Genomic DNA, 15,249 nt, shown 5'->3' on the forward strand with positions numbered 1-15,249 from the left:
ACAGCTAACAGGAGAAGGCAACGAAATTCAGGTTTGATTTTTTTATTTTTTTATTTTTTATTTTTTTAGGTGAGTGCTGTCCGAGAAATTATAATGAAACACTGAAGTGTTTTTTATTCCAAGTGAAATCAAGCAATTATGTGGATATTGCAGGAAATATTCCGATCTGAACTGATCAAATTTGCAGAATCTGCTGCAGGAAGTCATTGGTGAATTGGACCAAGGCTGCAATTAAGGCAAGTTGCGATGTTATATTTTGAAGCGAATCTGGAGCTAAGTAAGCAATATCATTATTCGAAATGTCAGCGGATCTGAACTTGTGGCTGTTCATGTTTTACGCTCCTCACGTCTTTTGTTTACCATTTTCGGCGCAGTGGGTTTTACCTTTTGAAGCTTCGAGATTGGGGCCCAGCTCTTCAGTGGTGCTGACGAGCGGCGTTTCGGGCTCCTCATCTCTGTCGTCTCCCTGTGAGTGGTTTGGAGTGTCCTGGTCTTCACTGTTACCTCCACAAGCAAGGTCTGAATCTGCAGTTTGGACGCGTATGTTCATCATTTAGCAGAACACACAATAAAATGTAATAACCTCGCATGCGTGTGTGTGCATGCATGCGTGTGTGTGAGCGGTCTCATTTTTGCACCTGTCTCCATCTTCCCGGGGTTCTGTTTGAGGGGGTCGTCTCGCTTCTGTCGTACAGCTGCCTTCTTCTCCACCGCTGCGAAATAAACCACACGCGACGGGAGTGTCAATAACCAGTTGAAGTGTCACCGCAGTTGCGAAAGCATTTTTTGCCTCCACTCACCGGTTGAGGGCTTGAGCTTCTCATTTTTCTTTTTCCTCCATTTCCAAGGCTTGAAGATGCGTCCCAGGTTGGCCAGCTTACTGTTGCGTCTCACGGGAGGTGTGCGGACCCCTGACACCAGGAGGCCGGACTGCAGCACCCTTTGTTGGTCCATCGCATCTTCAAGAGAAGAGCAGACAGCGGAGCGCTAAGATAAGAGGCGGCTCATTTCTTATTCGACTTGTAACAATTGGCTGAGACGTCGCCATGTCAGTGCCGTGAATGTGGGTCACCGGCGGTGCATGCGAAGTAAATTCGAGGGCTAAATTTGGAAGCGACGCCGAGGATGCGGGGAAAGACAGAATCGCATTGTTTATGCAAGACTCGGATTGTCTGAGGCAGGGACGTCGCCATCAATTCGGAAGTGTGTGTGTGTGTGTTGGGGAGACAAATTGCTGAGCCGGCTCAACTAAAACCAAACACACAGTGCGTCTCTGGAAATGATTGCCGCGACGTCAACGTGACCTAATTTGTGATCAATTCGGCAACATTGCCAACATTACTCAGCTTACTCGGCTTTGTTGGAAAGCGACAGGCAAGGCTTATTTTTGTGGCGTGCAGGCCAAACGTTCACGATGCGTTCAAGGGCAGCTCTGAAAAGCTGCAAAGTGTATGTTAAAAATGAATCCCCACAGAACCATCTCCCTCAAACCCGTCGACGTCTTTAGAGAGACCAAATTGTAATTTTTTTCTGTCTGCGTATTAATACGATATTTTTAAAAAATGTGCTTATAGGCGCGGCACGGTTTTCTAGTAATGCTTAGCAGATCCGTTTCACAGTCAAGCGATTGGAGGTTGGAAAACGGGCCTTCTTGGATGAAGTTTGTGAGATTGCTGAGCTTCCTCCAACATCGCAATCAAGCACGTTTGCTTACTTCAGTGCTACTCGACTATTTTCTGAGCCAACTGCTGCTTGCTCGGCTGATTCTGGAGATAAAATGTATATCGGCATCGATATCGATATCGATGACGGCTAGTCAAGTTGACGGAGACCGCTTCTATGCTGCTGCAGGAAGAACAATCTTCCTTGGAGAACAGACCGAAATAGGCACTCCTACACAGTCTGGCTCTGACAGCATGCTGACACCTCAGGGAGCTTACAGCTGAGCCGTGGGCTGCGCAAGTATCGCTCCATGAATTCTTCACTTCCCTATCAGCGACTTCTAAATCCACAAAAGCTGCTCATTCGTCCCCGAAGAAATCCATAAAGCATATACACTTATCATTCCGAGCCACGTATGAATTTTAGAGGAATATTCAACAGCAAGGCTGGAATTTACAATGGAGGCAACACTAGCAAGATTCAATTCCAATATCACGTCATCGAGTATCAAAGACGGGTTTCTTTTATTATCCATGTTTTTTTTCTGTAAACATGCAAGCTACTGACTGTTTCAGCTGTTCCAGTTGCCTACAGAGGCATAATGTTGCCGCGTTGAAAAACTCACGTATGATTAAAAACACAACATCAAACGCCACCAATCATCTCAGATGTGCAGGCATCCAATAAATGCTTCAACTGTCAGCGATAAAACGCCAACAATCAGAAGCAGGTCAACTGCCCAAGTAATGTCCGCCTCCATATGATGCGATGCGGAATTCAGGTCAAGCGTGCAGTAGCTATTACAGCACGCACAGGGTCAGGCTGCCGTTGCCATGGTTACCACGCTGGATGCTGCAGAAAAGGCCCTGGGAGGCAGAGAATCACCACAGCATGAGGAATAGGGAGTTGCTGGGTGGATGGGAAGGCTGTTGCCACACAGAGGGACAGAAAGCTGCAGCCAATCACAGCCCGGCATATTATAATGCATAATGTAAGCCACTGTATTTTTAATTTGCAACTTTTCATGAAATATTTATTCGGAACGGCTAGGTGCTTGTATTTTTTATTGTGAGCACACAGACGAGAACACCATTCAAGAAACGGAACATTCGAACAAGTCGTACTTCTACTGTACACCCATCACACTCGTCAATCCAATCTTGCATTCAGTGGTTCTGACTAATGCCCAAAACAACAACAGTAACCAAATTTCTTTAGCAAGAACATACATCCAAAGAAGATATAACCTATTTAAAAAAGTCAATGCAATTCATAAATGCCTGGCAAAGATGTATCATATCTTTAGTAGGCTCCAATATCAACACGGATAAAGCGCCGTTCAAGTGCCATCAACAATTTCAAGACTTCTTTCGCATTACAACCAACATGGTCCTGTTTGGATGACTACATTAAGTCTAAATTTCACTCTATTGTGCAAATTGCGTACCGAAAATGACACTCACGTGTAAAACGCCGCGCCGCTATCCTCGCAATAATCGCGACATAGAATTCCACCGTCACCGAAAGTGAAACGGATGAATGAAGGAATATCGCCGAAGCGCGTGGAAAGATGCTTCCACGGCGATGGGGGTGGTCGGAATCAGGAGTGAGTGAGCTGGGAGGGTGGGCGCGCCATGTGTTGCGGGGCCGCCCCGCCCCGCCCCGCCCCGGAAAGAGGAGGGCAATAAAACCAGCGCACGCAAACGCAACACACGCGACACAGGACGCGCTCTCTTCAAGCGTTCGACTCCTGTTTGGCACACTTATCGTTTGCAAGTACTACGCAATGCAGACAAAGTATACGAGACAGAGAAAGCAATCAATGAATCAATCACAGGAGTTCTGAACGAGGTCCCAAAGTAAGAATCCTTCTTGATTCTCATCAAAGAACATTGGAGCGCAAAAACGTATGGTCGTTGGAGACACACAGTCATGGACACAAATTCCGGATTGTAATATCCGTCTCCAAGTAAATTTATGTTAAAAAAAAAAAAAAAAAAACTAGGCCTGATTCACGAAAGGTTTACACACGCTCCTTAGAAAATTGTTTGGATCAGCTAAAAGATGGAAGCTGACCTACAAACCGGCATTGAGGATTGCATCTGCCAAACAGGAAAAATTGCCACACGCAGTTAATTTAACATATACAGGGAGGAGTAGGCTAGATAAAAATGGAAAATCTGTGCACGCACAACATGATTTATCAAACTTGAGACAAATTTGCATATTTAAATCCCATGTCTGAAAGGCAGATGGGAACCGGCATTGGTTTTTAAGACTTTTCCACTTGTGTTCTCATTTTCTTGAGCTAAATAGTGCCACATCTGCTGTCCTTGTTGGAAGATAACGTGCAACATGCCCCACAATCTGTTCGAGTGAAAACACGGTAAGTCAGACTCGAGATACGATCCAAAATCGTGTAAACAATCTCTCCACAACAGCTATATCTAACTTTATTTGATCTACTTTCATTTCTCATTGATGGTGTGGCCTAGTGTTTGTCAGTACAGTCAAATATTGTAAAGATGATTTTTCAATCTAATAATAGAATAAAGATCCAAGAAAATTCCCACCATGACCTTGAGCGGTCTGGCAATTTCCAAAACCGGCAAAACGAGGCTTGCACAGGCACGGAGATCAAGATGCGCCCGTTTTTACGCTCGAGTGCAGCTGCAACATCTACGAATATAGAGTCCTTAGTGTTATAGTAACATCCCATTGCAGTAAGTCACGCTTCCAATGTAGCAGCCGTGGCTGACGTTGGATCGATTCCAATGCACGTTAGATACGGTGCACGTCTTGTAAACGTCTGGCTCTGGACAGACACTGGAGGGAGTGGAGAGATTCGTAAAGTCAGGCTTCGTTCAAATATATGCTCGCAGTTTAAACTCGATAAACGACGCCTTTAAGCCAATCAGTCAGTAAGTTAGTTCTTCAGTTACGGTTGTTAGTTCTCTATGACGTCCAAGAACTGTATGTCACGTGAAACGCGTGATCTTGTGAAGGCGTATCTAATGTTGTGCTCGGTGATTGTTTTCAAACGTGCCGGCTGCGTTTGCGCGCACCTAATGATCAATAATTCAGACAGCATTACTAGACGTGTAAACAAAAGCTTTGCGGTTGCTTATCGATCTTCACCAGGGCCACTCAAACATTCACAGCAGGAAAGCGGAGTACATCACGGATGATAAAAGTCAATGGCTGGATTTCTCCTCTGGGATTTAAGCGGTGAGCAAAGAACATAAACAAAGCTAGAGACGACATGGATTTCATTCAATATTCACAGGGTTTGATTTAAAGCGGCCTGCAAAATGTTGCCAGTAAGAATTGACAACAGGTTCATGAAAACTTCATGAAGACTTGAGGATGAATACACACTATGGAGCTAATTCAATGTATATAACGGCTGGATGTATTATGGATATAAAAATAATATAATGTAATAAAAAATTTATATTATTATTATATTTTTATTATTTCATATTAAATAATATGATGAATTATAATATTTTATAATTATTACTATATTATTTAAAAAATATATATATAATATAATTAAAAGAAAATATATATATATAAATATATAGTGTAAAATTTGAAGGACAAGAAAGCCTGTCTTAATTCCTCTACACAGCAATCCAACGTTGAAAAGAAGAGAATCAAGCATTTACCGGGAAGTCTAAAATCCCAAAACGTTCTTATTGTGCTGACGTTGCAGTGGATACCGTCACCGATGTGGTCTTTCATCACGTTCACGATGGATGGTGGATGTGTTGAGCCTCCAGGGAGGGAACACGGACATGTGGGTTAGATCAGCAGTATCTTGAGTGCTCATTTACGGGGTAATTGCAGCAAAATACTTTGGAATTCACTGCAGCACTCAAGTGTGATGTATCCCCTCGGATGGATAGAAAGCTTCACAAAGTAAACTTGAGGGGAGAAAAAAACAATTCAAAGGATTCAGGATTCAATCACGGTGTGGGATCTATACTTATTTCATGCACGGGGTGAAAGTTGGAGACACTGAGCAAAACACTTAATCCCTTGGCAAGTTTCAGCTCAGCTGCTTGCTTTTAGTAGCTGAATAAATACGTTTGAAACCTTTCTTGGCAGAACTGCCAGAAATTTACGGACGGACTTGGGCTGCAGATTGTTGACCAGTCAAGTAATATTGAATGTTACGCTTACGAGTCACACAACTTTAGGCTATTAGTCATGTAAAGTCACGCCCACAGATTTACTAGCATGCATCCATCGATTTTCGACACTGGCTATCCTGTCCTTTAGAATGTGGAGGAAACCATGGCAAATAAGGCTCGGTGCCAACGTTCAAATCCTAGAACTCAGAACTGTGAGGCAGAGCGCTGCCTTTTCATCACGTCTTCCAAAGTGACAGTAGAGTCTTAGCACAGGTCTTGACTTCATGATGTTTTCTCAACACCTAAAATGATTGTTACTTACTTGCTATCATATATTTATACCAGACGTGTGAATATATGAGTCCGTGAACAATGTATCCACTGTAAGCTTGTCCAGAATCTGATGCATTATTATTATTTCGCTGAAACAGCCGACGGACCAGACTTTGGACGAGCAGCCGATGTAAATGGCTGACATCTTAAATCAAATCTTCCAATATGCCCATCAACTCTCAAGATGAGCAATTGATGGGGCAGACATGATTGCAATTCCGCCACTGCAAATGCCAACACATAAATTGAATTGTAGAAGTGTTACGAGAGAAAATATTGGGGGAGAGTACATTAAGAAATGACAACACTGGATGAAATGTGATTTTAATAACAAATAAAAACGAGCCATGCCAACAGAATAGATTTGGGCTTGGTAAAAAAAAAAAAAAAAAAAGGACACAACAAGGAGCACTTTAAGACTTATTGTGTGTGTGGCATTTGCATTTTACTGATCTCAGACAATAAATTTATTGGGGGAGGGTTGACAGTATGGGCGTGTGTTGCATGTATGCTTACATATGGAGTGGGGGAAGAGGATGACAATATTCCGCGGGAAATTATTGCATGTCATTCAGTTAATATAATTACATCCTGGGCTATTCGCAGAATCGATTTGTAGAGACGGTCATGCAAGTTAAAATGTACCATGGAGCAATACGCTTTGCTAACTGCATGTGGGAGGTGGGAGGGCGAGGGTGACAATCACAACCAGGAAAACTCATTCAAGCAAAAAAAAAAAAAAAAATGAAAAATGAATGCTCCGACAATCACAACCAGGAAAACTCATTCAAGCAAAAAAAAAAAAAAAAATGAAAAATGAATGCTCCGACAATCACAACCAGGAAAACTCATTCAAGCAAAAAAAAAAAAAAAAATGAAAAATGAATGCTCCGACAAACACTTGTCAAAATGTTAAAAAAAAAAAAAAAAGAAATTGTTATCATTGTCCCGGTCCTGTCGTTACGCATCTCACATGCGGTGGCTAGTCCAGACATTGCAATATTTCAATTGTGCAATGTTTTGATAGCCTTAATGCATTTATTCATCTCGAAAATAGCTCCTTATTGAGAAGGAGAGAGGAAGTGCTTGTGGCTGGTGGAGAAAATCTTGCTCATTCGCCGGGAGTCCAAGTTTCTAATCTCTCCTCACTCGACGGAGACAAATTTACTGGTCCATGTTTATCCGTAAAACACTCCTTGGCAAGAGCTCATCCTAGCTCACCTTGAAGAGCACCACTCGCACACTCCATTCCAGAACTTTTATTGATCACTTTGTTGCCAAGGTCTGCACTGTTTTTGGTTTCGCTTTTCAAATTATGACCAACCAAACACGTGGAATAAATTCATCCCAATATATATTTGTGAGGGATAACGTGCATCAAATTTGAGTCCGTTATGAAATTTTCCTTGATTCTGTGCCACAATGTATTGTAATATCATTTCTATCATGATATACAATTTTTACAGTATATATTGTATTGCATATATTTACATTTACTTTTATTTTACTTTGTTTTGCTGTCAGCAGCCAGGTCAGAAATGCAAATGATAATCTGCTCTCAATTGCCTTAGCAGGATAAGTACAAGTAGAAATATGACAAAATTGAATTTTAAGACTTTGATTACTTGAGAAAAAAATAAATCTACCATGCTACCATTTATTCATTAATAAATTACTTTTTTATTTTTTATCGTACCATTTTATCGGGTTTACAAGATAGCTGGAAATGCGCGGGATCCCCTTTTCCAAGCTATTCTGATTGGCCAGAAACGGCTGAACTCTTGACCGGGCCGATTTGTCATAGGATTCGATATGTAAATCCGTTTTGCTTGGATTGGTTCACACGTCTCCCTCAAATCAGCTTTCTTCTGATTGGTTGGTGCAAATGTCTCGCCGTCTTTGGCGGCTATGTCGGGATGAGCGATGAGCGCGCTGAACAGCAAGCCTGTATAAGCTATTGAGACTGCACAAAGAGTATAATGTACTTCATCACAATTAATAAACCATAAAAAGGGAGCAGGACAATCAAGGGTAAAGCGCTTTGCTACAAAAAGATGACGTGAAGGAGGATAAAAGGAGGGAGTGTGGCTATTTTGAGATGCTGCGTCGCCCCGTTCACTGACTGCATCCGGTGCATCGTTGGTGTGCACTTTGGCGACATGGCCTGCAAATTTGGCAATTTATTCATATACTGTAAATATATATATATATATATATATATATATATCGACTGTATTTGTAAGTATTCACATATAAGTGCTTGCTAGCACAGCAACAGAAGTGTCAGAGAAGCATCGCATGTGACACTTGACTGGCGTATTATTTTCTTCGCCCTTCCTGCACAAGTCCTTAAGTCCAAATGAAATTTGCTGCAGTTCTACTGGAGGCTCTCTGTGAAGTTGAGTTACAGTTATATAACCAAGACAGCCCTTGCAAAGTGTCAAGTGCGGGATTCAAAATGGACGTCTCTGTTCTCTGTCGCTGGGCATACAGAAGCAGAGCTTGTATACGTGGACAAATGCTCGACTCCACCTGCTGCACATCTCGGGCTATGCTTGTATTTGTTTACCTGTCACCAGAAACTACTTTATAGATCACTAGAAAAAAGCATGTACTCGATGAGACACTAAACTAACCGCCAGTCAACCACCAGACTGACTGACAGAGACAAATATTCAAACGATATTCACAACTATATCTTGAAAGAACCTGACATGCATGTTTTTGGAGTTCGGCAAATGCTCGAGTCCCTGGAAACCTTAACCCGCACGAGCATGCAAACCCGATACAAAAATGACCTGATAGATTTTAACCTCTTTGAAACGGAACACTGGCCACGGATGAGACACAATTGATGCCATTTATGCAGTTTGTGAAGCCGCAACGACCAAAATGTCAGGGAAACGTATAGATCCACCCAATTTGTGTTAATTGCACAAATTGCATTTTATTCTGGAGCAAAATATCCAGTCAGTGGAACTAACACATGACAGCTCGCATTTCGAATGCCAAGTCCTGCCTCCTGTCGCTTACATCACCATGGAAACTACCAAATACACAAGGAGCACTCTCATCAGCTTCATACTGCAAGCTATATGTGATAAGAGATTTTGCTCCCAATCTAGAAATCATCTAAGTCAAATAAAACAAAAACAATGGCTCAATGGCACTGTATTGGTTGACATTACTTCTGCGCGTAAGTCATTATCATCATGACTCATGAGAAAGTGGCCGTCATGCCACACATTGGTGTTATGGCTCAAAAGAACGTAGTTTAAATGGATGGAAGGGTGTTCAGTCAGGGAAACATACTAAGTAATAAGAACCATTATTATAATAAGAAGAATTATTATACTTATTAGACGTGTGGGTTTGATCTGCGACCTCATGCATTCCAGTGTCACTACAAGGAGGAATCAGACCAGTTTTGACTGGATGCTCTCGTACCAGCCAGACGGCACTTATTCTTTATATGCAAAGTATAATAAATATACTGCGAATTGCATCGTCGAACTGAGAAAGAAGGGCTCATACAAATTGGGGCAAATTGCCAGGTAGATCGTGACGCACGATCCTCAGTGTCTCTAATGTGATGTGGTTGATGCGTGCTGCAAAAAAAAAAAAATCCTCGACATTTATGAACATTTCCTGACCAAGCTGCTAATAATGAGCTAGCGAATATGTGTGAAGACGAGTATCCCCTTCTCCTCTTACCTGCTTGGTGCGCCTCACCCAGGCGGACCTCGGTGGTGCTGCTCGGGTCACTCTGAGATCTCCCTCGCTGCAAGACGCAATCATCTCCCAAGCAGTCCGACGATGCCATGATAAAGAGAATAACGGCTAGGTAAAGGCAACAGACGTGCCCACCACCGAACGAGGTGGCTGGGCAGCAAGTGATGCAGACGATGTAATAATGCAACTGGACCTGTGCGAGGCTGCGGCTTCTGGTCGTCGCTGAGGAGCATCACGCGCGTCGCATATCATGCCGCCTTCAAGCGACACTCGTACACTTAACACTATTAACCACTTCTTGTCAAAATTATTTGCCTACCCATTCTGTCCAGAATTGCTTGCTTCAAAATGTTTCTGTATGGAATAATGCTACGCAAAGCCTATATCGTTGTCAAAAAACACCCCGCAATCAAAGTGTTTAAATTAATTGATTATTAATTAATTTATTAAGATTGTAAATTGTGTTTGAACTCATTTCGTGCCGGCTCACGTCGTATTCTTTCCCTCAAAAATATAATGTACATATACATGCACTGCGGAATCCCAGCGTTTCGTGCTGCTGCCTTTCACGCTGTAGGCACACGTTGGATTGCTCAGCCAATACAAAACCCCTGCATGGCAGTCCCAAACTCAAATGTGTTGCGTCACACCCAGGAAGGGCATCCGCGGTTGAAAGGGAAAAGGGAAAGCGAGGAGGGGGGGGGGACACGCCAAAACAAAAATCACGGGAAGGACTCTCTGTAGTGACCCCTAGTGGACGAAGCGAAAGTCACGGGAACATATTATGTACTCAGTTTCCTAGCACATCTATCCATCCATTATTCAAGCTGCTGTTTAATAGATCAGAGCTCATGAAGGCCACTTCAGAACAGTCCAATGCTTTGCTCGGAGCCGTTCTTCTACACTGCAGATGTCCACTTTTGCTTTCTGTTTCAGTTGGGTTTATATTAAAGTCAAATATAAAATGTATTTAAGTCAATTATAAATAATCAACACTGTTATGGTGAACAACTTTGCAGATGCGCGGTCGATTGTGAGTCATATTTTGGCTTTTGGTGACGTATTGGTCGGACAAGTGCGACATGAACTTTCATATTGCAGATACATATCCGATTTACACACACGAGAAAGGCCCTGGAAGAAATTGGATTTTACTGCCACGGTGCATGAAAAACAATCAGATAAAAGTCACGTATGGGCAAAAAAGGAAGAAAATTGCTTTTCAAGGATTCACGACGAGCTTATTCGAACGCAGCCAATGATCTCCCGGACCTGCGCAACAAGCGAAAGGTTCGTCGGATAACATGGCGGAAGAAAAAGTTGATTGTTCCTTCGCTACCGATTCTACAACAAGCTCAATTTCAAAGCGGTCACCAGAAAATGAAAACTCTGGAAGTTCTTCGCCTGAATATAGCCAGGACCTTCGAAGCGTCCTTGTTACTAGTGTTTTAAACTTGGAGAAGCTCGACGTAGACCTGTACAGGTAGTTTGGCTGTGGGCCATTATGTCGCACGTTGACAGCTCTTGAGTCAGTCAGATGTTTAAAATTAATTTCTCAGAATATGAAAACACAAACATAACATGTGAATGTGTTGTGGACGTTAACATTCCACCTTAGAAGTGCTTGCAGGCTTAAAGTCCATTTAGCGCACTTGCGTACTTGTAGGATAATGAATGAACTCTCAAACGGCTTGCCTGAAGCATGTGAAATGGTTTTATAATATTTGACTTGTGGTCCTTTTTTTTGTTGTTTTTCCTCCTCCAGGGGGACACATCACTGGGTGCCTCGGACTCAGCGTTTATTTGGTGGGCAAATCATTGGTCAAGCCCTTGTTGCTGCTGCCAAATCTGTCAGTGATAATCTGTATGCCCATTCCCTACACTGCTACTTTGTACGAGCAGGTAAGATGTCGCCTGATATGAAAGTGATAATTGAAATTGCGTTTCACTTACAAAAGCTTGTAAATGCCGAGACATAAAAGCGAATCATAGTCGCTCACAGATACCCAACAGGTATCGTATGGGTCGAAGCCAGGCGATGCCCTGTTACATTGAATTGGTGATGCTGTTAAAAAATTCTGATATCAGCATGAATTGGCTGAAACTGTAAAAAACGGATATGTGGTGTTCTTATGTTTTTTTTGCATTCCGTATTCAGTTCAAACACTTAGAGTTTGCTCCCAGCTGATTTCATCATCTGTTTTATATTAGGAGATCCTAAGGTTCCTGTGTTGTACCAAGTCGACCGCACGAGAGACGGTCGCGTTTTCACAGTGCGCTCTGTGAAGGCCATTCAGCACGGGCAGCCTATACTGATCTTCCAAGCGTCCTTCCAAATGTTACAGCCAAGCCTGTTGCAACACCAGTTCACTATGCCAGTGGTCCCTAAGCCTGAAGAGCTCCTAACCATTGAGGAACTCATTCAGCTTTATCTCAGGTAGACAACTTATTAAAATTCACATTACAAAAAGTGAATTACTGACAGTCCTGTGTAATATGTATCCAAATCTTATGTGGGAGTGGTGGATGTAGCTGTTTCTGTAATTTTCCCGACTCTTTAGTCGCCATTAGAGTCCTTTAAATGTAGCGTGTGTTTATTTTCTGTGTTGTCCTAATGTCTCTTGCAGTAAACCAAGTCTGGCTGAAAATTTGAAACAAGGCCTCAACAAACTGCTGGCAATTGAAGTCCCTATTGAGATCAAGCCAGTCAACCCTCCGCAGTTTTACACGCTCACTGCGGAAGAGCCAAAGAAACTCTTTTGGGTGCGAGCCAAAGGATACATTGGTAAAGTTGCCTTAACCAGTTGGACGATGTCGAAAGCGGTTTCAGCGATCCGTTGCACTTGATTTGTATCTTTTTGCACAGGTGAAGGCAACATGAAGTTGCATTGCTGCGTGGCTGCCTATGTGTCCGATTTTGCCTTTCTGGCGACTGCAATGCTGCCTTACCCTAACTACAGGGTCAACTTCTCGGTGTCCTTGGACCATGCCATGTGGTTCCACAACACTTTCCGCAGTGATGAATGGATGTTGTACGAGTGTGAGAGCCCTTGGGCAGGTCAGCATCTTCATCGCTTACCATGATTCTGTTGGTTGGCACTCCAGATGCATGCGATGTATTTACAATATTCAAGTCGGCATTCATTCTGTTAAATGTGTACGGGAAAAGTAACGGAAAAGGATTTCTAAAAAAAATGCCATCTATTTTAGGTTTCAAATATGTTCAAGAGGTCACAACTGCATGCCATTTGAGTCATAAATGTTACCGCAAATGCCATCAGTGCTTTATCTATATCTGGAAGTGAATTTCAAAAGTGATTTTCTGCACCAGTGTTGACATCAGATTGACACGTTTTGAACTTTTGGTCATACAGGAAGCAGTCGAGGACTGGTTCAAGGTCGACTGTGGAGACGAGACGGGGCGCTGGCTGCCTCTTGTTCACAGGAAGGCGTCCTGAGAGTCCAAAAAGTTTCTGAGGCCAGCAAATTATAAATCACCTCTCTCACCCCGTTTTAGACTTATTTTTTTCATTCAAAGATTTGATTTTTCTATGTTGCTACTTAATTTCCATATTTATTTTGATTCCATCAAGTTTAGTCTAATGTCTCAAGTACTGGCTTTGAAAGTTTTCTATTATAGAAACAAATCTCAGACATGAAACTACTGTAAAATAATAATTTTGTGAGACGGGACGTTCTTGGGACCATGCTTTTACCTTGGAACCAGATGTGAACGGTCTTCTGACTACTTGATCATGTTCATTTTGCCCATCAGTTTAGCACTTTACAATGCAAAGCACTTGTTCTTTGTGATGCAATTACTGGCACTGTTGATTCTTCTAGCATAGCAATTGCAGTTCTAAATGGCAAAAATGTTAAAAAATAAAAACTGTGTTCGAAATGTAAGTTTCTGGGCAGGTTTTGTGAGCGATTTTGAAACTTAAGATATTTTGACAACCCGTAGAGCTAGATGTATGAATTTACTTGATCAAACATTTTATTCTAAAAGACAACCCCTTAAAAGAGAGCAGACAAGCTAAGCCTAATGGCAATTCTTACGCACGTATTGGTATTTGCTTAGTAAAACACACTACCATGACTTCACATGTTACAGCACCAGCAGTTGTGAAATGCGCTATATAAATGAAACGGAATTGTAGGACAAGGCAGAGCCTTAAAAAATTCTAATGAAAAAAATGACAGACAAGTATTTTTAAGAATATTCCCAAACTTGAGCAACTAACTTTTATTACCACTTGTTTAAAAATCTAAAATGTCTCAAATGCAAGTATACTTTAAGGGTTCATCAGGTCACGGAGAAACATCTGATCTTGAATGTCCAGATAGCAGTTTTGGACTCCACAGCTCCGAAGTGCTCGACTCTGCGCAGAGTTTTGGGATGTTGCAGTCCGGCTTAATCACAGACAGATCCAAAGACATTCGAAGGGCAGTAAGGTCAAAATGAGCTTTTGGCTTTTGCAGTGGGGTGTAGGGAGTAGATGAATTGCCCCGCAATGGCAATGACAGGTGACAATTTTTAGGTTCTCTGCCGTTCAAGTCACTAGGGAAACATGCCTGAGACAGAGACGCTGGATCGGTCGACATGCTGAGAGAAGTCTGGATCGATGGTTTGACATCAGGCCCATCAGATGAAACGCTTGATTTTGACGTTCGGCTCAGTGACAAAGTAGAAGGCAAACTCTGGTCCCCAAAGAACTTTCTATCAAGATCCAATGGTGAAAAACAGTCAATGCTGCTCATATCTAAAACAGAGTGGTGAAAGGCAAATAATTGATTAGACTGATTCAGCACCATTGTGGGTAAATATTTTACACTTACCTTTAAGAAGAACTGATTTTTCCATTTTATTTTCTTTGGCAGCAAGTGAGTGAGTGCGACATGAGCTCCAGATGGCTTTTAAATTGTTGAGGATGCTTGCTAATTGACCCAGCTGGATGCAGAGCAAGTAATATAGAGGGGGCGGAGAACTCTCAAACAATGGCTTGGTCAAAAATTCAGGACAGTGCCAACATTTTTGATATATTAGGTTATGTTGCGAAAACAAATTCGTCTAGTTCAACAATATACCACTTTCTTTTGTTAAATATTTAATTATCCTCAAAATATGGATGAATATATTTTTTTTCCAATCGAATAAATTACATTTTATGCTAATTTGATTTTGGTGTTGTATTACAGTAAAACTGTTACAACTTGCAAGTAACAGGGTTGCAAATAAGTGCTAATAGTTTTTGCTCAAGTACATCTATGATGAATGATCAAGGGCAAGATATATAAGTAATATAATAAAAAGCTCATTCAAATCTAATTTTAAAAAGTTGGCCAACAAGAGGGTGGAAAAATATGTGCTTGCTATATAATA

General features: G+C 41.9%; 3 protein-coding genes across 6 annotated transcripts in view; 2 read left to right on the forward strand and 1 right to left on the reverse strand.

Moving 5' to 3' along the window:
- ppp1r3db (protein phosphatase 1, regulatory subunit 3Db) overlaps positions 1-992 on the forward strand; it is a 21,142-nt gene extending 20,150 nt beyond the window's left edge. Inside the window, exon 4 of the transcript XR_015845775.1 lies at positions 849-992. The gene's annotated coding sequence lies outside the window, so the exon portion shown is untranslated. The remainder of the gene's footprint in view (positions 1-848) is intronic.
- The window catches only part of phactr3b (phosphatase and actin regulator 3b), a 24,717-nt gene extending 14,224 nt beyond the window's left edge, over positions 1-10,493 (reverse strand). The window contains exons 1-4 of the mRNA XM_088308554.1: positions 9,849-10,493; positions 801-959; positions 639-713; positions 385-525 (exon numbers count right to left, since the gene is read on the reverse strand). Coding sequence (XP_088164680.1) covers positions 385-525; positions 639-713; positions 801-959; positions 9,849-9,957 — 484 coding nt within the window. The 5' untranslated portion in view covers positions 9,958-10,493. The remainder of the gene's footprint in view (positions 1-384; positions 526-638; positions 714-800; positions 960-9,848) is intronic.
- On the forward strand, positions 3,307-13,553 carry acot8 (acyl-CoA thioesterase 8). Of its 4 annotated transcripts, XM_088308560.1 has the most exons (7): positions 3,307-4,048; positions 9,871-9,978; positions 11,632-11,768; positions 12,078-12,303; positions 12,494-12,651; positions 12,733-12,924; positions 13,241-13,553. In XM_088308560.1, exons 2-7 carry the CDS (start codon positions 9,956-9,958, stop codon positions 13,357-13,359), a joined length of 855 nt encoding a protein of 284 aa, XP_088164686.1. In that variant the 5' UTR covers positions 3,307-4,048; positions 9,871-9,955; the 3' UTR covers positions 13,360-13,553. The 4 variants fall into 4 exon arrangements, with proteins under 4 accessions (XP_088164686.1, XP_088164687.1, XP_088164685.1 ...); XM_088308561.1 differs by lacking the exon at positions 3,307-4,048 and having other exon boundaries at positions 7,078-9,978; XM_088308559.1 differs by lacking the exons at positions 3,307-4,048; positions 9,871-9,978 and adding an exon at positions 10,568-11,156.
- Positions 13,554-15,249: the final 1,696 nt, after the last annotated feature.

The sequence above is a fragment of the Idiotropiscis lumnitzeri genome, chromosome 11, assembly GCF_059441095.1.
Source record: "Idiotropiscis lumnitzeri isolate Australia: NSW breed Sydney's pygmy pipehorse chromosome 11, RoL_Ilum_1.0, whole genome shotgun sequence".
Classification (NCBI taxonomy): Eukaryota; Metazoa; Chordata; class Actinopteri; order Syngnathiformes; family Syngnathidae; genus Idiotropiscis; species Idiotropiscis lumnitzeri.